This window comes from Diadema antillarum, unplaced genomic scaffold, assembly GCF_040938485.1.
Source record: "Diadema antillarum isolate AM-2024a unplaced genomic scaffold, OU_Dant_1.0 seq00001578_RagTag, whole genome shotgun sequence".
Taxonomy (NCBI): domain Eukaryota; kingdom Metazoa; phylum Echinodermata; class Echinoidea; order Diadematoida; family Diadematidae; genus Diadema; species Diadema antillarum.
This window is the reverse complement of record NW_027272297.1, coordinates 76,710-98,772: the sequence shown is the minus strand read 5'-3', so window position 1 is coordinate 98,772 and position 22,063 is coordinate 76,710. Positions and strand designations below refer to the sequence as shown.

General features: G+C 36.0%; 1 protein-coding gene across 1 annotated transcript in view; it reads left to right on the top strand.

The window, feature by feature from the left end:
• The window catches only part of LOC139710850 (dedicator of cytokinesis protein 9-like), a 119,831-nt gene that overhangs the window by 42,343 nt on the left and 55,425 nt on the right, over positions 1-22,063 (top strand). The window contains exons 18-28 of the mRNA XM_071622772.1: positions 366-488; positions 907-1,038; positions 1,585-1,671; positions 2,239-2,322; positions 2,820-2,931; positions 4,552-4,575; positions 6,563-6,601; positions 9,381-9,407; positions 13,495-13,527; positions 15,533-15,711; positions 16,366-16,645. Coding sequence (XP_071478873.1) covers positions 366-488; positions 907-1,038; positions 1,585-1,671; positions 2,239-2,322; positions 2,820-2,931; positions 4,552-4,575; positions 6,563-6,601; positions 9,381-9,407; positions 13,495-13,527; positions 15,533-15,711; positions 16,366-16,645 — 1,120 coding nt within the window. The remainder of the gene's footprint in view (positions 1-365; positions 489-906; positions 1,039-1,584; positions 1,672-2,238; positions 2,323-2,819; positions 2,932-4,551; positions 4,576-6,562; positions 6,602-9,380; positions 9,408-13,494; positions 13,528-15,532; positions 15,712-16,365; positions 16,646-22,063) is intronic.

The following is a 22,063-nucleotide window of genomic DNA, read 5'->3' as shown; positions in this document are numbered from 1 at the left end:
GGTCCCCCCCCCCCCCCCCCCTCCTGTGGCGCTGTGGCGGTGACTGATGCTTAGATTAGGCCAGGGTCAAGAAACAGGTGTTTTATATCTTTGACTTTAAGTCATTGATTGCCAAGATATGCACTGGCATTATTTACTGGGGTGTAGCCTCTTCAAACGAGAGATTTGCGTCATGTTGTCATTTGCGAAAAAATCTGTATGTGAAAATAACAGCTTATATAGTATACATGTATTTGGTCTGATACTTTAGTCTTTGTATGCCTGGCCTGTAAAGAGTGAAGTCATTGTAGGAAGAGTAAACATAGATGGACTTCTTTTCCCTATCATGGATAACTTTCACTACATTCTTTATTCTCTTATGACAGTATGTGTATGAGACAGAGAGAGAGAATTCACTCCAGAAGACTGTCCATGAGGAGTTGGTCAAGAATCTGGCGGCCACACTGCGTCCAAGCACTGACCAAATAGTCATCAGGAACCTCATGAAGGTAGAGTCTTCATTCATTGTTAAGTTTGTCCAAAGTCTCTGGCTTTTGTGAGCCAGATTTAAGCAGCTAGAGTCTAGCAGGGATACCACCCAACCATGTCTTGATTTCTTAAAAGTGGATTGCTTTGGTAGTCTGAGCAGTGTGGGTTTAGTGTTCAGCTCAAGGGCACTGTGTTAGCCAAGCTGTGGGAATTAACATCTAATACTTTCCTAAGCACACTTGTATGTGTTAGCCTCAACAAAAGGCCGTCGTGTTATATTGTTGTCTATTTAGAGTGTTATAAAATAATGAAATCTAAATGAAATGTAAGCAGGATGTTATACTAAAGCTAGGTCTGGTGATTAGTTGATATTGTGGAGAGCTGAAGACATAGGATTATATATATATATATTTGTTTTTCTGTTTGTTTGCTTTGCAGCATCTCTGGTTCTTCTTCTCCATCCTCATCAAGAGCATGGCACAGCACCTTATCCGCCAGAACAAGCTCCAGGCACCACGCCATCAACGTTTCTCTACCAACTTTGAGACAGGCATTCGAAATCTTGTCCAGGTATGGTCACCAAGGCAACAAACACACACTCTTCCTGTGTCCTATCTTTGTTTAATGCATTCATTCTATGAATTTACTAAAAATGTGAATGTTCAAAACTCAACGGATCAACTTACGCTGTGCAAGGTATATCTCTGTATGAATTAAACTTCTTATGTGTTGTATGTTCATGTGAGCTCATTCAAAGGATTATTGAATGAAAGATGCCAGAGTCGAGATCAAATGTTACATTCTGTGATTTCTTTTTGGCAGGCTTGTAGTCTGTGTAAACCAGCCCACCAAGTCAATGCAGCAGCAATGTTAATAGTTTTGTGTTGTTGTGGTCTTTTATTAACATGTTAGAAGCCATACTGCAAGGAAAAGATTGTTAGAGCCAGTTTTTCATAACCAGTGGTCCTCAGTTGTTTTTTTTTCATTTCAAGTCCTCCAGGACCTTGACACAACCCTGGTCTGATACTCAACATCACCAAGTTCAGATAAGAGATTGATTATGGGAGCTAAAGTTCATAATATAATGTAAACCTAATTTGCTGTGTTTTCCCACAGGTCTTGATGCCTCACATCAGACAGAAACACAAAGAACACCTTCAGGAAGCCAAAGATGCCAACTATCACCTGGCCTTCTTCATCAAGGTGAACTATGACCTTTAACCTTTTTCTCAGATGATTTGGCTTGCAAAATTTGAAGACTTTTTGGCCATCGCCTGACATTACTCTCTGTTTCCAGTGTGACCTGGTCAAAAGTCATCCATACTTATTTGATTATTCTATCTTTGATCCTTTTCTGTGCCGTTGTTGTTGTTGTTGTTGTTGTTTTTTTGTTTTTTGTTGTTGTTGTTGTTGTTGTTGTTGTTGATGTTGTTTTGGTAGGTAATTGTAAGATACTTGCGTACTAGTGTGATCGAGTTTAGAACCAGGATGACAGTGAAGTCTGAAATCTATTTGGCCTGAATTCCTTTCTGCTTCTGATTTAATCTAGACAATCTGTTGTCTTATCGGGTATTGTCGTCTTGACATGGTAGAGAAACTGTGCATACTTGTACATACTGTCAATTAAAAGGAAAACTTGACACATTTGTATTTGGCATTATTTAGTTCAGATCTTAATAGCACAAGAGAAGTTAATGTGTCATCCAACACATGAAGCATAGAATCACATTATCCATACTTTGTATCTCGTCTGATTGGTTACATTGACAGAACTGCTTCACGTACATGGACAGGGGCTTTGTCTTCAGACTGATCAACAACTACTTACAGTCCTTTGACCCAGAGGACCCCAAGGTGAGATGTCGTTGACTTTAACAGACCAATGAACTGATATTTCCTTTCATCAGTGACTTCATGCCTATTATATCCGTACAATGATCCCATTCTGTGTGTTTAGCAGTCTCCTTGATAAACTTTGCAGAGAATGGTAGGTCCTTGCCTTCTCTATTACATACTGTGTAACAGTGTGACATTGAGCTTTTAGAGATATTTGTACAGTGTATGTATCATAAATTATACAGGAGTTTGCTGTATGAGAGGTTGAGTGACTGCTGTACTAAATTTGATGAAATACTTATTCTCTCTCAGCCCTTGTTCATCAATGGCAAACTTGTGTAGAGATTGATGGACAGCGTTGTAGTGAAGATGGTGAAAACGTGTTTGTTCACAATATAAATCATAAGGACTAATTTGAGAGTTGCCAGAAATATACTGAAGTTGACCAAATGACAATAGGTTTAAGTGACAAATAGTTTGTGAGCATTGCTGTGGTTTCCTCTCTCTCTCCCCAGCCACTGTTTGAGATGAAGTTTGAGCTCTTAAGAGTGGTGTGTAGCCATGAACACTACATTGCACTCAACTTGCCTCTCACCAAGAGAGGACAGCAGACAAAGCAGTTCAAAGGTGAGTTCATCCATCATTTCCTTGCACCCTCAATGTTGGAAATACCCTTTCTTATTGTGTCAGATGTATCAATGTTTCATTTTTTCCTTTTTCAACCATACAAAGCTTATGTTAACTGGACAGTATTTGCATGATAGATTTCAGTAGAGTAACTTTCATCTTCTTCAGCTTATACTTTCCCAGAAGTTTAAACTAAGTTTACAACTGGCTTTTTTCCCCTTAAGTCTAAAGTCTGTATTCATTTGTTACTAAATGGTTTTATGCTGCATGCACCTCTCAAGTTAACATATTGATTTTTATTAGCCTGCAGTAGGGTGGTTATATCAGAAATATACAACATTATATGGCATGCTGGTGAATAACAACCAAGGAGATTTACTGAAGTAACATTCCTTTCTTATGGTATCTCTGATAACAAATTTCAGGTATATGAAGAGTAAAACTGGGAGAGCTGGATTCTCCTAACTTTATTGTCACATTCTTAATCATGAGCAAGGAAATGCATTATAAGTTCAGGGCTCATGTACAATGTAGTGTGTCTTCATTGTAAATTGATACACTAATTCTAGAGACAAGCTAAGGCTTGCAGGTTATCATTAGTGAACGGCATTACTTGCTCTTCATGGTAAATGTTGAACATTTGTTACATGTTCAAGTGTATGGGAATTTAACGCAAGTTACTAACCACTCCTTCATACCTATAAACATTTCTATATTCACTTGTATGTGTGTGTGTGTGTGTATGTGTCTGTGTACATATTCTTTCTTCCAAAAATAGAAAATGTAAAATGCTTTTATTCTGTTGAGTGTCTATTTCATTTATTGTGTAAACCAAAAGAAAAAAAAAAAGAATGACCCATAAGAACTTGTGACACTAAAGTGGTCATGTTTACCAGCATTGTGATCCATATCTATTGATATCAGGCATAAAAAGTGAACATCACTATCTACTGAAAAGATATTCAGTCACTCAATGATTGACAAAATTAATTCTATTATGAGTTCAGTGTTCCTCAAAGCGAACTCCATATATTAGACGGCACTCGTAATGTGGATATTTAACTGTAGCAGATGTTGCATAAGTCACGTATATCTGAAGCTAAGGCCATTTCTCTAGTCTGAACATATTCTTTTGATATGAAGATACCTTTGCCAAAATGCATGTTTGGTCAGCATTTTGAAATTTACAGTAATTTCAGAGCATTTGCACAATTGAAAGCAGTGTGCTGTGACTTACCTCCTAACATTTTCATGCATTGAATATTTCTGATATTCTTTAAGATTAAAATGTGCAAGAATCCTTGGTATTGTGAAATAAGGTGTAGATATGAATTACTGTTAGCTTTGATTTACAAAAAATAATTTACTCAAATGGATGGACATAAACGTTGAAATATTGGTGTGAATTCATTCTTTGCATGATGATATGTACTGAGAGCAGTACATATCATGTACTCTCACATGAATCTTTTGTGTCTTTTAAATATTGCACATTATTCTTCTGTGGTTGTCGTGTTCTATCCTTGGTCTAATTCTTTCACTATCCCTTCATGGATGTAACTCTTTCATCTGATAACAACCATCTCCAATCTGTCCATCTCCAATCTAACCAATCAACAGTCGCTGCCTCAGCGGTACAGAGTGGTATGTACTGTCACCTGTCTTTCTAATGTCCTGCTTGTATATCCTGTCACTGTGTTCAATGTTTCCTGTCACTCAGCTTCATACTGCTTCTTTTTTCTTTTTCTTTGTTATCCCATGTTCTTCATCTCTTCTCCAAGCCACAAAGCCATCATACCCAGCAACCAGTTCCAGGTCCCTGTTGTACTATCTTAAGACTTTTCTTGAGTCATTAAATATAAAAATATTATAAATTTCACCCATGCAGAATCACATGCAATTGCCTTTTCTGTAAGGTGATAATCAAGAAAGCTGTAATTTGATAATTTTAGAAAGATTACCAGAAGCTGCCTAAATTATGGCCAAAATGTTATTCCTGTGGCGATATGTGTGAACACTGCCATACACTGTATGAATGAATGAGTTGGCTTCATACAAAACATATCACTGCAAGGCTACACTGAAGATATTTTCTTTTCATTTCAATCCATTTCAAATCAGGTTTTAGAGTTTTAAGTAGAACTGATTAGCTAGTGGAGATTACTCTCATTACTCCTACTTTTTCCTTTAAAATTCTGTTACTGTCATTATGACATCATTGGTCCAGTGAAAGTGTTTGTAGCATGGAAATTCTCACTATTTCCACAGCTGCTATCATTCCTGATGACAGTCACATAGATTTCTGGTTTGAGTAGTCTTCATCTCTCACTCAGCCAGGTATTTTTTGTATCACCCAAAATGGAATCGGGTTGACTTAGGTCCAAGGAAATTGCAGTGCTGAATATTTATCAAATTTCATGCATCGTCAAGTCAATCATGTTGTACTCCCTCTCAACCTGTACATCATACAGTGGGCATCATTGATTTTCTTTCCCAATTTTGCTTCCTTCTATCATCAGTTTATGTGCTAACTTTAGCTCTGTGTTATATTATTATACTACATTGGTACGCTATCAGGTTGTCATGTGCACCGAGGTATTAAGACCACATTACCTGCTTGTCACTGGCTTTAATTAAGGTTTTATTTCAAGACTGCTTATTCTTATGGCTGTTTCTTTCCAGATTCTTATGGTTTGTTTTCAGCAATACTCATGATATCGTACAAACTGATAGATGGCACTTCATTTCAAGGGATACAGCATAATAGATTCTTGTGAATTGGATACATGTATGATCAAAATATGACAGTGTTCAGCTGTAGCCAGGTGAAAGACAAATGAGAGGGGAAAAAGGAGACTGTATGGCTAACAATTTATGGTTGGTTTGTTTTCCCCCCTGTGTAATGTATGTAAATGGGCAAGAAATGTTTTGTTGTATTTTATTTGTCTGACCTCCCTCATTTTCTGTCAGCATATGTTATGTTTCCATTTCCAGGTGAATCATATTTTTATTTTCTTGTCATTTGCTCTTGAATGGATATATTATTCAAATACTTCAGAGTGCATACAAACATAACACTACAGTGTATTTTACTCACAAACACTTTCTATTAAGTGAAGCATGAACACATTGTACATATTGAATACTTCCAGAACACAACTTATGCTAAAATATTAATGAAATGTTCTAGGAAAATTTCTCTTAAGGAATGACATTGAGTATGTGCGTAGATGGATTCTGTTTTCCTATGTTCATGCATACAATAAGAGGCATTAGTGACAAACTTGGATGGACATGACATACCTTTATGTAGATAAAGGGAAAACACAGCACATGTTTATAATAAATGATCAAGAAAACACATGCTTACATCACGCAACAACAAAAATCTCCTTGCACTTGGGCTATCTTCATTCATGCAATGACCATATATCATATAATCCAGTTTTACATCTACAGAAATGTACATACAATTGGCATTATATACATGTATGTTACCACATACTGTTATTAAAGTGTCATTTTAATTTTATTTCATTCCTCTTGCATGTTTATGTTTATTTTATTTCTTTTGTTGATTTCTTCCATTCCTCTGTTTTCTTATGTCATTCCATTTGTCCATCTCACGCAGTGGGAGGCAAGCCCCGTTCCAATCAGAAACCTGTCAAAGGTAACAAGACCCAGTCATCAGACAAATATTTTAGACTTACAATGTAGAATGAAGAGTGGTTTTGTTTTTGTCTTTTTTTTTTTCTTCTTGCATTGCACTAACCACAAATTTCTGTCCCATCTGAGTACAAATCATCAAAGGATTACTAGGCACTAACACTTTTTATATCAGGCTAAAACTGTAGGGGTGTGTAAATGATCATGTTTTGAAGTGATCCAAATGTTTGTTCTTTGACTTGATCGTTGTATTTTTGTGCCTTCACTACTTGCTATATCACTTTGCCTTTCTTTGCTTGCACTATGTTCAAGTAGTCTTCCATTCATGCCAAATCCTTTGCAACCTCATAAATCATTGAATGCTATGGGAGTGTTTGTCTGGTGTGAAGTAATCATTGCTCCAATACCTACATCCAAAATCTGCACTATTTTCCATTACAAGCCATGTTTGTCAGGTTTTCCCTCATTGAGAATCAGTGAGGTACACTGCTGCCAAAATTATTCCTGAGTAGGGAACCAGGATGCATCAAGGAGTGTTTGACCTTTGACCTTTCTAGCTTTACTCACAGCAGGTTGTGTTTATATTCATAATAGTCATCAAGTTTACTTGTCTCTTCTAATTGCATTTCTTGATTTGATTTGATGATACAATCTTTGGTTACACTCAAGCTATGATTGGAATATTCCAGATTATAGTTTATCAATCTTCTTCAAACAGTTATCTGAGAATAGATTCCCATTTACATAAGAACAGTAGAAACATTTAGCAAGTGTTGCCGGAGTGGTGTTGCAAGTATCTTTACCCCATGTGATTGATGCGAGAGTGTTTTGGTTTCCTTTACACCACTATCACTCTGTGACTTACTGGCTTTCACTTTTTCTTCATAAGAGTAAAAGTGTTAGTGTGCAGTCAGTGGCAATGCAGCGCCATTCTGTCATTTTACTCCTTGATTTGTACAATTTAAAGGAATCTTTATGTGTTCTATATTTTGTTTGTTCAAGTTGTGTGTATGTGTCTGATATGTGAGTGCATTTTTGTCTCTTTTGTGGATGAAATTCTGTGGTAAGTTGAATTTTCTCATTATTCATAGTTTGTAAATGAACACACAGATTGTGTCTGAAGTTGAAATTTCAAGTTTGCTGTACTCTCAAATGTCAAAATTGAGAGATGTTTAAAGACTAAATAGGAGCAATCAGCTGATAGTGTATTATTCATTACTACTTTACGCTTAGGCTTTGTAATGAATGATTAAAAATTTGGATTGTTGTTTCTTTTCCTGTTCCATAAATTGGCAACCATACCTCAAAGGAGCATCTGTGTGTAATCAAAGATGTAAGTGGGAAATATGATGATGTCTAGATATTTGAGAAAACCAAAATCATAATTCCCACACAATGGGCATTTTTCTGACAGAATATTATGTTGACAAGAATTGGCGAGACAGATTTTTTTCCCCTATGTAAGATAGAAGGGTAATACGCACTTGATAGTGCAACAGAACGTTTTCATATGAACACATCAAATAGAGGGAACAGTACAAATTCTGTAGTTGAGAGGAAAGTTTTTGACATTAATTGTAGTAGAAATGTAATATTCAGCACGTCCAAACCTCTTGCATGCTACTAGGTCTCCTTGCATGACCTGTGAGAAATGCCCTAGTATTATAGCAGCAACCTACCAGCTAAATACTGAATAGTAAAGTCCAAAGTTTTTGAGCTATTTTCCATCTAAAGCTTGAGTAATAATGCCTAATATTTCATATCTGAAGCTCAGCTGTTATCTCTGTATGTTAGACTTAGTAGTAAACCTTTTACAAATCTATGATTTTCCTGCAATCAAAATTGCCGATTGGCATTGTGTCTCTTTAACTTCATGACATATGAGACAGTACAGTGCAATAATAGAAGTTTTTCCTTGCATCTTTGCTTCTCTTCTGTAAATAATATCCCTTCACTGTTGCCTTTAGAATTTTCATAATTATAATTTCATCTTCTTTTAAATATTATTTGATACCTAAAAGAGTACTAAAAATTTGTTATTGGCATGACAACCCAATGTCTGTTCGAAGATGTGGAATTCATGATACATATAGATTTCTATTATGTATCACAGTCACATATACTGTATACATCTATGGGAGAATGGGAGATAACTTTGAAGCAAGGACGTAAAAAGACTAGTAGGAAATTGTCACATAAGTTCTCAGATATGATCTGTAGATAATACCCAACATTGAAAGAAGCGTGAGTTTTAATGAGAATGTTTAGAAGAAGTGTGAGTTAGTGACAGTGTGTGTATAACAATTCAAACAAACATGGCAATTTTGTAGTTTTAACTACTAAAGTAGAGAAGAGTTAAAGATGTTTTGTCAGTGAGAACATTTATAATTATACCTTGTGAAATATTTTAAAATTCTTTATATGAGCATTCTTGAGTGAAATTCTATTTCAACCTACCAAAGGCAGCCATCTATGTTGTAAATTGCTGAGATGTAGCAGATATTCTAGACTATGTTTGTACACGGTAGTTCTCACTGTAACCATGTCCTTGACAACTAACATCTTTACTAATTGTACTACACTCAGTTTGCATTGTTATTGTTTTTGTTGGGTTTCCATTACGAAACATGTGGGTTAGTCTCCATGTGTGTTTCCCTGACCCATGCACTTCTAGCCTTTTAGTCCAGGATTTACAATGCTTTCATCGTTTAGATGCTTCATGTTTTGTATTATGCCCGCTAAAGACTGTGTACCCCTTCTTGCTATCCTTTGCATTGTTTCAGCATATGGAGGCAACTTCAGGAAATATGGTAGGCTATCAGTCTTCAGCCTTATCTAGCAAGAAAGAGCTGAAGACCTGTCAATATATTTTTTTCTTTTGTATATGTCCCATGCCTCTTTCTGTTTACTTAAGATATATCCTTGTCTTTGTTGTATATTGTTGTGTGTTGTTGTTGTTGTTTATCTTGTGAAACCTTGTAAACTTGTGTAATTAAATACTATTCTAAACTGAATTACAAAACTCACATTGTACAGAATTAGTTACATATGGCATTTCTGTATTATATCAGTCATGTTTGTGGAAAACTAATTTAGATTCGCATCTGTCATGACAAGAGGACATTAAAAAAAAATCATGATTTATTATCACAGTATGTGATAGTGGAGTTAAAAATGATTAAATTTAAACTCAGGGCAACACACTTTCACCTGTTAATGGCATGAAAAATCTACATTGTCAAGTAATTTCATATCAAAACCACAGCTTGAATATATTTTGACTGAAAATCATTTTTCGATAGTTGTGCTGAACAACAACCTCAATGTACTTTGACCAAGACAAAAGTAGATTTTGAATGTATTTGAAAAAGATTAGGATGTTAATAATGGGGGGGGGGGGGATTATAGCAGTAGTACATGTAGTAGTCACTACCATGATGGTGTCAGTAATTACATTGTAGTATGATGTACATGTATAGTTATACTCTTAGTAATATAACATCTTATCTGCATGAGTTAATATCAATAAGTTCCTTTCATGCGTACTCAATACACAGTAGTCATTATTTCCTGCCAAAGTTTGTTTTACAATGTTACAGTCACATAGTTTAATAGTGAAAATACATACATAACTGTATAACTTTCAGTGTGCACCAGTCAAGCCTACTATACAAAGCATGTTGTTCTTGTCTCAGATAATTCAGACAATTGGACAAATGAATCCCATTTTCCACACGTCACCACGCACAGGTTGCCATAGTATTGTCTCTTAAGCATGTACAGGTGCACAATATGTTTTCAAAATGTAACACCTCTAACCATACATTTTCCAGCATATCCACACTCTTCTGCCTTTTGTAAATTGTATATTAAGGCCCTACAATTTTCCATATACAGTAGTCCAGTCACATCTTGATAGAAAGAGAAACAAATTTTACACATGCCATTTTTTTTGGGGGGGGGGGGGGGTAAGAAAGATTTTTTTTTTTTTAATGATTGATTTTAAGTTGGAATTCAGAAAGCAGAATTGCATGTCAGTGAACAGAGCGGAAAGTTTTTGTCCTGAAGATTAAAGGCATACATGGACTTGAATAACTTCCATTACAGACCCTACCACACAGTTTCTCAGTTAATAAAATTGCCCTTTTTACAGTAAATTTCTCATGAAATCTCAATATTTAATTTCTTCCTAGTATGCATCTGTCTTTGAAAGAAAAAACTGGTAGAAAATGTATTTGTGTCTGAAACATGTTTGGATGTGGTATACAGTATGATTATTGTGTATGTTTGGTGTGTCTTGCATGTTAAAGCTACTGTTATATCTTAAAATGCTGACAAGTCCATAATATTTAATGCTTCACAGTGTATACAGTTTAGTGCAAAGAGTGTGATGAGAATTGCATGGCAAATAATCGTGTTAACATGAAATAATTAAACAACAAACAAAAACAAGCCACTGCTGAACTACAATAGCTACTATTCTATAAATATACATTTCAGCAAACTAGTGAAAGATTACAAGATGCAAAGCTTTGTGCAAAGAAACATCAACAACAGTTTATGAATTTCTTACTGGCTGGATGATTGTTATGAGACTTTCTGCATGAATTGTTGATCAAACATATCAAAATGCCTTTTTTTTAAAGCTGTCCAATGTAATAAATATAAGCTTCTATGGGATACATGTCCATTGCCTTGGGGGAAGAGGGTCAATATGTGCAGTTTGTATATGTTCTTATCCTCCTCCCCCTTTTTTTTCTCCCCCCTTTTTTTTCTTGGTGCTGTTCTCTGTAATTGTATGAAGTGGAGATGTGTATGTTTGTGTTCATGTTTTCAATGAAGTACAACTCTTTTGTCAGTGTAGATATTGGCAAGAGATTGTAATTTATACACAGTAAGCTAGGGAATGATGCCATGTATATTAACAACACATATTTTCTTTGTATATTAGAAGAGTAAATGATCTCATTATCACCCCATGTCACTCCTTACAGTGACACCATATAGAAGGTTCTCCATTTTAAAACTCTATTGTACATTGTATATGTACTTCATTATACAGCATTTGGTATTCCCTTTTTTGGACATTTTCATGGCAACATGTGTTTGATATATTGAGGATTACATAATTGTGGGTTTCACAGACTTCATAGCAAGTACATTTCCCTTCAAAGCAAACATCTTTATTGTATTTTACTTGTTCAAATGGCTTGTGTGTCTTAACAGGCCATAGCATTACATAATCCAGAGTGTCTGAAAGCCTCCTTCTAAATATGATCTTGGCAGCCATCTTGTGTCGCCTTTGTTTGTCGTTGTTGTCTTGGTGGTGGGTTGGCCAGTATGTATTCTTGTCTGCATATTTCACAGGGATCACTACCCACATGTAAATATATATTCTATAATATTATTTTGTGTTTCCTTTCCAGCCAGTTGTGATTGATTCAGACAAGCAAAGGTTTCAACCATCACACTATTTATAGTCACAATTACTTAAAATCTGAGTGTGTAGAAATTGCTGCATCTTTTTATATTACACTTGATTATGTATGGGAAAATACACTCAGCAAAAAAAGAAAGTAAAACGCTTTTTCAAGTTTAGATTTCTCATAGAATATTTGACTGAAAGCTAATGTGTTGTATACCATATTGAAAGTAATTTAATTCGCTATCAACCTGGCAGGTCAACAAAAAGGGAAACTTTACGCATGAGTGAACACCATCATTTTTCTCTTCAGGGCACAAAAGTAAAAATTGCAAAACTGAACAAGTTGTCCATTCATGCGTATGTGCTCTTCCATAGAACAATAAGAACAAACAACAAATTTCACCCAAAAAGAAACACGAATTAAGTTGCAAAAATAAACCTTTGATCTCTATGATATCTTTAAAGCCCAAAAGATTACTGAAGGCTAAAAATAATGGAGGAAAATAAAGCATCTTCTGTCAAATCTAAATTCAAATGAAATAAGAGAAGAAGTAAAATTAACAAAAAATCATAGAAATTTGAGCTTTTTTTTCAAATAAGGAAATTGTAAATAACGTTTGGTTCTTGAAATTGTCACATGGATTCTTAAGTCAGCACTAGATTAAAAGATGTAAATAAAGAAATTCTGCTTATTCAATCATCTTTATGCTTATAATTCTCTGTCATGTGAAGTCTGACTTGACACAAAATTCTTATTTTTCCCCTTTAGTTTCTCATTTCGTTTTTCTTAGAGGTTATAAAGAGATAAAGAGAATAAAAACTTATTTTTCATATTTCGTTTATGTCTCTCATTGTGTTAAACTGGTCATTTGTTGTCAATGTTATTGTGAAGGGCATTTGCAAATTAAAGAAAACATGTCAATTTTTGCAATTTTTAATTTTGTGCATTGGAGGACAAAAACGAAAGTGCTCACTCATGGGTAAAGTTTTCTTTTTAATTGACCTACTAGCTTGATAGCCAATTAAATTACCTTTAATATGATATATAATACATTGATTTTCATAAAAATCTTCTATGAAAAATATGACCTCGAAAAAGTGTTTACTTTCTTTTTTTGCTGAGTGTATATTTTAGTGACAAACATCACGTGGAGATAATTTGTGCTCTCTCTCTCTATCTCTCTCTCTCTCTGTCTATCTATCTATCTATCTATCTGTCTATCTATCTATCTATGTATCTATCTATCTATCTCTGTTGCTTTGGATGGTGATCCCTGTGCACAGTTTTTGTGTGGTTTTTTTAATGTATTGTGTGAAGTATGCCTTGCAGTGTTAGTCCCAAAAAGATTCCAACTTTCCCTGTGGTGTCAGTCATCATTGTTCTTGGTACATGTTATCTAACCACCCTAACTGCCATTCTCTTCTCTACCCAAAAATAAATCTCATCCATGGGTGTGCTTTGCATCGTACAGTACCATTCCGCTCTGGGAAAGACCAGTACAAAGGTTCGTCAGCTTTCCTTTCACTCTTGTCACTGGTGCTATGTACTCAAACTGTAGCAGACGTATTTGTATGACACCTTCATAATCCTGTCATGTAAATTTGCTATGTTTGAATGTAAATTCCTCATGTATAGCAAAGCAGACTAGACCCTGTATGTTGTGGTGACAGCCTCAAACCAAACACACACTCAAAGATCGAGGTGCTGTGAGAGTGGTGTTTAGCCCAATCCTAACTTGGTTTTCAGGTTTCCATAGATCCACCTGTGTGATCTGAGTGCACTGCTTTGACTTTCTCATAGTTTTGCCTAACCACAGATTCTTATTATATTTCCTCTTTATGAAAAGGACTCTTTCAATGTGTGATTGAGAACTACATTGATACCAATTGTGAATTGATGAATTCATTTTACCCAGTGGCATCATAATGATTTCAAACAAATTATGAACAGATGGTACTTGCCATGTGTAATACATGTATGACTACTGGAGTTTATCTTGTGTGTACATGTTTAAAGAGGCATAGAAGTTCTGTGATTTGATTTAAGCAACAGACTTCATTAGTTTATGGATAAGTTTTCTTTTTCAAATGTATTAAAAGTAAATTTAATATTATTTTCATCTACTGAATCGTGCAACTACTGAAGACATGTATCAATGTGAAAGTGAATACAATTTAATACAGTCCACTCCCATTATACCAAACACCGTTATAACAAAATTCTGAATACAACAAAGTAAAATTTCGGGCTGCAACATCATCCACTCTATGTATTTTTATTGTTTATTTGTTTGGTTATAACAAAATTTCGATATAATGAAAGAAAACTGCCGGTCCTGAGGACTTCGTTATAACGGAAGTCCACTGTATGATCATTATTGTTTGCTTTACTGGGATGACATTGGGACTGGATTTCACATCTTTCTTTTCTGCCCTCTCCAGAATTTACAAGAATTGAAGTGTTAGCCCTTCAGTTCATGTGTCATTGGCTCAGAATCAGAGGTCTAATGGTGTATAATCTCACAAATGCATATTTCTACAATTTGTACGTCTTTCAACAAGACATTGTATCTACACAGCTGTTCTCTAGCAATGAAATGGAATGAGTATGTAGGAGGAATGTAGAGATTACTTGCTTCTCTTATTTCAAGTGGGTTGTCTAGAACTATCTCATCACCTAACTGCTGTCCCCAGTCCCTAAAGAATGGACACTGTGTATTATAAGTTAGTGTAGTTTTGATGCTTACCTATAACCAAAGCGATGTTGAACAGAAGGCGGTGAGTTAGCTCAGTCGGTAGCGCGTCTGCCTCACGATCCTAAGTACCTGGTTCAAACTTGAGTCTGGACTGAGCAGTGTTGTGTGTAAACAAACCGTCCCCTCTGGCATGAGGCAAAACACTCTGTCCCTCGGATAGGACATAAAATGGAGGTCCCGTGTATGAGAGAGTCACAGCTCATGCACGTAAAAGATCCCGCTTCAGTCATTCATCGCAAAGAGTAGGGTTTTTAACCTGTTGAAGTGGTCCCACCTCACATCCAACTGGACCCCATGGAAGACCAGCTTAGCATAGCTGAATATGGGCTATCCAGCTATCTTCTCAGATGGAAATGAACAAACAAACAAACAAACAATGTTATGTCCAGCTCTAGCAAAAATAGATGAAGTGTGTCATAGAATGACACATTGACATTATTGCCAGAGGCCAGTTCTGTATATCAGAGGAATACTACCAAAGAGATTGCTGGGCACCCAACCCATTCTTGACATCATCTTGATGATGGCATTCAAACCAATAGCTTTGCTCTATCATCTCTGCTCTCCATAAAAAGACTTTTAGTGTTTCTCTGTACTATGCTAGGAGGTCTGCCTAGAAAATGGAGAGGGCAAGATTCATCCTAAGAGGTAGTGGTTCAAAAAAAAAAGTTAGATGTCTATCAGTGGCTTGAAAGTTCTAGCCGGTAGTTTTGGCTGTATTTATTGGTTAGCGTCCTCTTCATATTACTCACAGACCTGAAGTATGACTACAGTCTGACAGAAGACTACTGCCAGCATCACTTCCTGACTGGTCTGTTGCTGAGGGAAGTGGGTGTAGCACTTCATGATGTCACTGAGGTCAGACAACATGGTATCAGGGTTCTGAGGAATCTCCTGGCCAAACACAGTGCAGATGACCGCTACCACTCTAAGGTCAGTGTCTTGTATTACTGGTAGTCAATGGTCAAAGATAGTGATGGATCATCAACTCCTGTTTGTCATTTGTTTTCATGCCTCATAATATTCTGATATCTAAAGTTCCTCAGTAGCACTGTCACTTTTACTCTACAAAGTGTGCAACTTTGTGTGAAAATATACAGGTTGCTAATGCCATGCTTGCATTACAAGATAATATCTTGTGGAACAAGCAGTTTGAAGACATAAAATATATCATAATTGATAGTTGGGAGGTCACTGAATATCAGACATCACTGTCTCATTCCTTTTTTTTTTTTTTTGTTCATAAAGCATGTACTCCCTACACTCTTAAAGTGATAGTGTATGTACAACCAGACAATTTTTGAGAACCATGGAAATTTGAATCCTGATGACACATGGCTATACTGTCACTCAGACTGTAATGATCCAATACTCTCACTTTACAGTCAGGATGAGCCAGGCTTTCCATACCAGCCATGAAACACTTTTTATGTGATATGTTAAGATACCTGTAAGTGTGCATCGTGTCAATGAAGCAGTTATTAGAATGTTGTCATGACATCACACTGACAAAGATTAATTCCATACTATCAGAGGATGCCATAAAACTCACCATCACTTGTTGACTGCTGTTCTTCCACTACACAGCAACACCAGGCTCGCATCGCCACCCTCTATCTCCCTCTCATTGCCATTATTCTGGAGAATGTGGAACGCCTGGCCAAGGATGGACCTCAGACCATTGGTCCAGGAGCCAATCTGAATGGAGGAGAGAATGTCTTTGACATGTCAGCTCTCTCTCAAGTCTCCACAGACAGCAGCCAAGGACACACCCAGGGCCACGAGAGGAGTAATAGTGTGTCATCCAGCTCCAAGAGCCGTTCTCTTCAGAGAGATTCCAACATCCTGGATATCATCGCTGGCAGAGGTAGGCTTTTCTTCCTTTAGACATTCTCTAAAGTAGTCTTCCCAAAGAGTGACTGTCACAAACTATCCTGCTACTTGAGGACATTAGTTTAGACAAAACCATATTTAATGCATCCTTCCTTTCTTTTTCTTTTTTGGTGATTGTCAAAAATTTAGATGACCCACTTTACAAACAATTTGAGTGCTTTATTCTCTGGTACTTATTCTAATGTCAGGTCATTCTGTGACTGCTGATTGTTTTGACAAATCCCCCTAACCTCATGCAAGTAAATAGTCATAAATTTGTCCTAATTAATCAGGGGAGATGATGTTCCAATATTTTCTGACCAAAATAGCATCAATCTGAATATCTTATGTCAGTTGAACTATTATTGAGAACTTTTTCCAGCTGACACTGCCTCAAATGGCAGCTATGACGATATTCACAAGCTACGTCAAAGGTAGTTTCACTACACTCATGATATCAATGGCTCAATTTTTGTGCATTTGGTTTTAACAGAATTTATACAATATCATTGAATATTTGCATATGATGGAAATGTGCATGAAGGTTGTGCTGTGGTCCAGCTTTGCCTCTTTGAGACTTATGATTGAAGCTGTAGATGCTAGTAAAACAATAGATTTGTTTCTTTTAATTTGCCATGTTTGTGTGACATTTATTTGTATTGGCTATATTGGCTATTGGATGATGCTTGTTTTGATGGTGATGGATTTCCTATAATTTCGATCTTTGTTAAAGAGTGAAGTAGTTACGGTTTATATTGTTTTATCTCTCAAAACACACACCAAAGTGAGAAAGTGTCTTCCAAAATTGTTCTTTACTTCTTGACTAATAATCAGCCATCCAGAGAGTGTTGTGATCTTCCTTGGTCTTGGTCTTTGTCATATTTAGAGTGTGTTGACCAATACTAGCAATGACTGTACAAGATGGTCTGTTGACGCTCGATTCACCATTCAGTAATGATTGTCATAATTAAAAATATTAACATTGCATTCTTAGTCAAGTAATGAAATGTCCATGACAATTATACATGAAGCCATCTATGAGAAGGTTCCAGTAATTTTGAGTGCAGCTGTGAATAACAGAAAGCAAACATGGAAGGATGCAATATTTATGGTAGCACTCTTCAGAAGATGACTGGGAGGTATTCAGGGAGAGACATTGTAAAATGTTTGATCCTTGATTACTTCATGTATAATGTATTGACTTCCCTGTGAACTGCATTCAATTGAATTTGTCATCAACTTTATGTCACAGGTGCATCTAGATTATCAGCGATATTCACAGAAGGTGACCAAATTCTTCTTCTTACATGTATATCACAGTCATTACTGCAGTATATTTTGACATCAAAACACAGTGTATATCACAGTCATTACTGCAGTATATTTTGACATCAGAACACAGTGTATATGGGCAATTCCACGGTAACTAGGACACAGGTGCCAAAAATTCAAAATGATATTTGTTTCAAACACCATACATTTTCAGACAGTACTTGAGTTGAAGTTTTAAGAATCATTATGTTTTTCAATAAAAGCGGCCATTTTGATTTTCAAAATGGCTGCCAAAATATGCCTATAACTCAATGGTGAAAAGAGTGTATTGTTGCATAACTTACTCTCTGTATATCCACTTTATTAGTACCCTAAACAACAATCTGTCATATGTATGCAGTTACCAGAGAAGTCTTTTACCACACGATAGAAAAAAAAGCTGGTAGCTTTAAACAATTTGATAAAAAATGTTAATTACTTTGATAATGATGGACGTAACGTCAGTTACCAAAAACAAGGAATTTTTAAGTTCATTCATCAAAGGAAGTGAGCTGTATGATGTAACTTGGGATTTCTAATGTATGCCCATATGCCTTTATTTTAATACCAGAAATAAGGATACTTGGCATACTGGAGAGTCAAAATGAACACTACAAAATGTGTAACGTCAGTTACCGAAACGTCATACACGAGTATGTAACGTCAGTTACCATGACAGTAATTATAACTGAGGCAAATTTTTTGACTTTTGGCCATTTCAATACATCTGGGAAGTCAACTTACAACAAAGAGCAGGAATCCCTTTCATAGGAAATGATGTCATTACCATGGTATGTCCATGGAAATTTTTTTTTTTTTTTAAATTTCTAAATTCATTTATTCATTCATTTACCATGATTATCTTTTTTTTTGGGGGGGGGGGCTTGAGCTTTCGATTTTTGATTCAGCACAAGTTTAAGGTTAAATCATCTGGAAGTTTAGTTTGCCACATGCAGTATACGCACTCAAATTAGTACATTCCCAGTCCTACGGGATGATAAAGCTACCAAAGTTTGTAGGCCTAATCAGTGACATGATTCCCTGTTAACCACATTTTCTACAACAACAAAAAACCCAAACTTCTGCACAGCTGTATAGCAACAGTTTAACAATCTCCACCAATTTTTGCTTTTGCTGGCATTTTTCTTTTTTTTTCAGGAAGCTTAGTCAAGTTTCTACCTCAAGGCAAATGCACAAACAGATATTTCTTCTCTTGCACTTAAATGTGTGGTGTAGTTAACATGGCTCATCTTGTATTATGGTACGTAAGGCATGTACTCATTATTGTTTGAAACTTAACACTGATGTTGCTCAAAGTGAGAGAGGATTCTATAGGGTTTAAAAAATATTGTTCATACAGTGTGTATTTGTTGATTGCTTTATTCTATTCATGCAGGGACATTTTGTAATACAACACATGATAATTATGAACAGGAAGAGTCTTTTATATCGATTTTAGTATTCTTTCGTTGCAAAGTCCGATTTCTTGGTGTCTGGAATTTATTTGCAAGCCGTGATATATCAGTGAAAAGGAAAAGAAAAACAGTTAAATTACTTCAAGCTAGGAATAAAACAATAATGCTCTTTTGACCAAAAAAGCATTTATTTTTCTTCTTCACAGAGAAGTATTAAAAGTGCGACACTTTTCATTTAAATCAATTGATGATGGAGATCATCAGGAGTAAAATAAAGAAAAGAAGGAGAAATATATCACAATAGATTTCATACATATTTATGCATATTTATGAGTTGATACATGTTTTTTTCCCCATGACCTGGAAGATAATTTGATATTTTTTTCAAGCACAAAAATATCCATGTTTTGTGTAGTACTACAAGGTATTATGGGTGGAGCACTCTATGTACAATTTGTAGATAAAAACTTTCCTGTTCATTAAAAAAACAAACAAACAAACAAACAAACAAAAAAGCCCTTAGCCACGTCAATATATTTATACTTGGAACTGCTTAATCTATTAATGGCTCTGTGTAATCATAAATGTTGAATGAAAATTAAATCTTCAGACAAATGTCAGGAAATATCCTCTTGTGCATTTACATTATTTTTGCCCAACTGTGCTATGGCATGGGGGGGGGGTGCCCCCTATAAGGGCCCACCCAATATTATTTGTGTCTTTAGATTTTGTTTTAATTTGTTGCTGTAGTTGCCTGGGATTGTCACTGGTACATTGCAGCAGTATAATAACCTGTTAAATAAATTAGTTCTCTGTAAACCCCACAGCAAAGTATGTGTAACGTCAGTTACGTAACGTCAGTTACTGACATGTTTACCTTTAAGTTTTCATAGAACACAAAGAAAATGGACTACTGTTTCATTTCATTGTGTATTTATGACTGATAAACCAAGGTATGACTCCATATCAACCAAATCATTCTGAATGGTCAGAATTATGAAATATCACATAGCTATTCCCAATCATGATTTTGCATGTGTAAACCCTATGGCAAATGTAAGCGTAACGTCAGTTACGTAACGTCAGTTACCGTTATGCCTTCACTGAAATTGGCCTGGTGCTAAAAGGAAATATCTAAAGTGCACATTATTTTGCACACCTGTTCCTAAGAACCTAGGTGTATTGCCATATTAAACACATAAAGGCTAAAAGTCAGGGACATGAGATATTTCCATTTTCATCTACACCATAATTTCCCATGTCCTTTTTCCGTAACGTCAGTTACCGACACATTTTCACTTGCTATGTGATAAGAAATGCAGTTTGAGAGAAAAACTTTCCACCTATTTCTTCATTCTCATGAACTTATTCATCAATGCTAATTGCAAGCCCAAGGTGCTTTCATTCACAAAACTACAAGGTAAACAATTTCATGAAAATCCTTACGTGTAACGTCAGTTACCATGGAATTGCCCATATCACAAAGCAAGTGTTGTATCTCGCCAATTCCCTCTCATTGTAAACGTTGTACTTCATGTTTTCAATGTGATTCACAAGAGGAGAATTGTGAGGTTCCTACTAACATCAGTTTACTGTGTTACATATAGCAAATGGTTGTCCCTGCCAGCTTTGCTGTATTTATTCTGCTTCTTTAACTAATTTGCTGGGTATCTACAGTTGTACTTATATGATGGGAAGTGTAAGAATGGCTAGGCAACCCAGTTAATCACAGCAAGCATCTAAATCAAGCTTTGAAGTGGCTTAATTATCTGCATATTGATATAGAGACAGTGTTCATAAAGCCATTACTGAAATTGTCACTGCTTTTATTTGTAGCTGTGATGAAGTATTGATGGAAATTTTAGTGCTCGACTGTAGGTTCAATGCAACAAGTGTGCTGAAAATCTGAAGGGAAGTAGGCCTAATTCTCCAAGTCTGACGGAGCTGAATAGCTGGAGTGAACTCTTGACAACTCACTGTCATCTATTATGTGTGTTCTGTCATGTGTCTTACTTTCTTCACATTTTCATCTAGTACTTGAAAAACTGATGGCTAGATTTTGACCAAACTCGGTGGGAATCATCAATGGGGATGGAATCATAGTTTGTACAAATGATGATGCTGCTCCCAGGGGTTCCTTCAGGGAGGGGCCCAAATATTTCAAATAGGAGCAAATTGTCATTTTCTTATTTTTTTTTAAATCTTCTTCTGGAAAACAAGTGGCTGAATTTTGACTAAACATGACTAGAATCATGGGAGATTATAGTTTACAAGTGCAGATGGTGATGGTGCCCCGAGGGGGGCTCCTAGGATGGGGCCCAAATACCTACAGCTGTACAATAAGGGGAATGTTGTGTAAGGGGACCCTTAGTCGTCCCCGAATCTCAAGGGATTTGCCTTTTCTGGAGTGCCATGAAGGTAAAGTGTACTGAGAGCAGGAATGCTAATCCTGGATCTCTTGGTTACAATACACAGACTTACAGTCATACAGTGTACATGTTCATTTGATACAAGTCAATATTCTCTCATTCATGTGTTAAAATGTCAGAATATTCATATGTTCAGATACATCGTATGCGTGAAACTGTACCAACATCCATGAGTCAGTTTGTATGGAACTGTGTGTGTGAAATTCAGTCATGTAAATTCTGGTGGGAAAAGATATGACGTGCTTGAGCAAAGTTCCA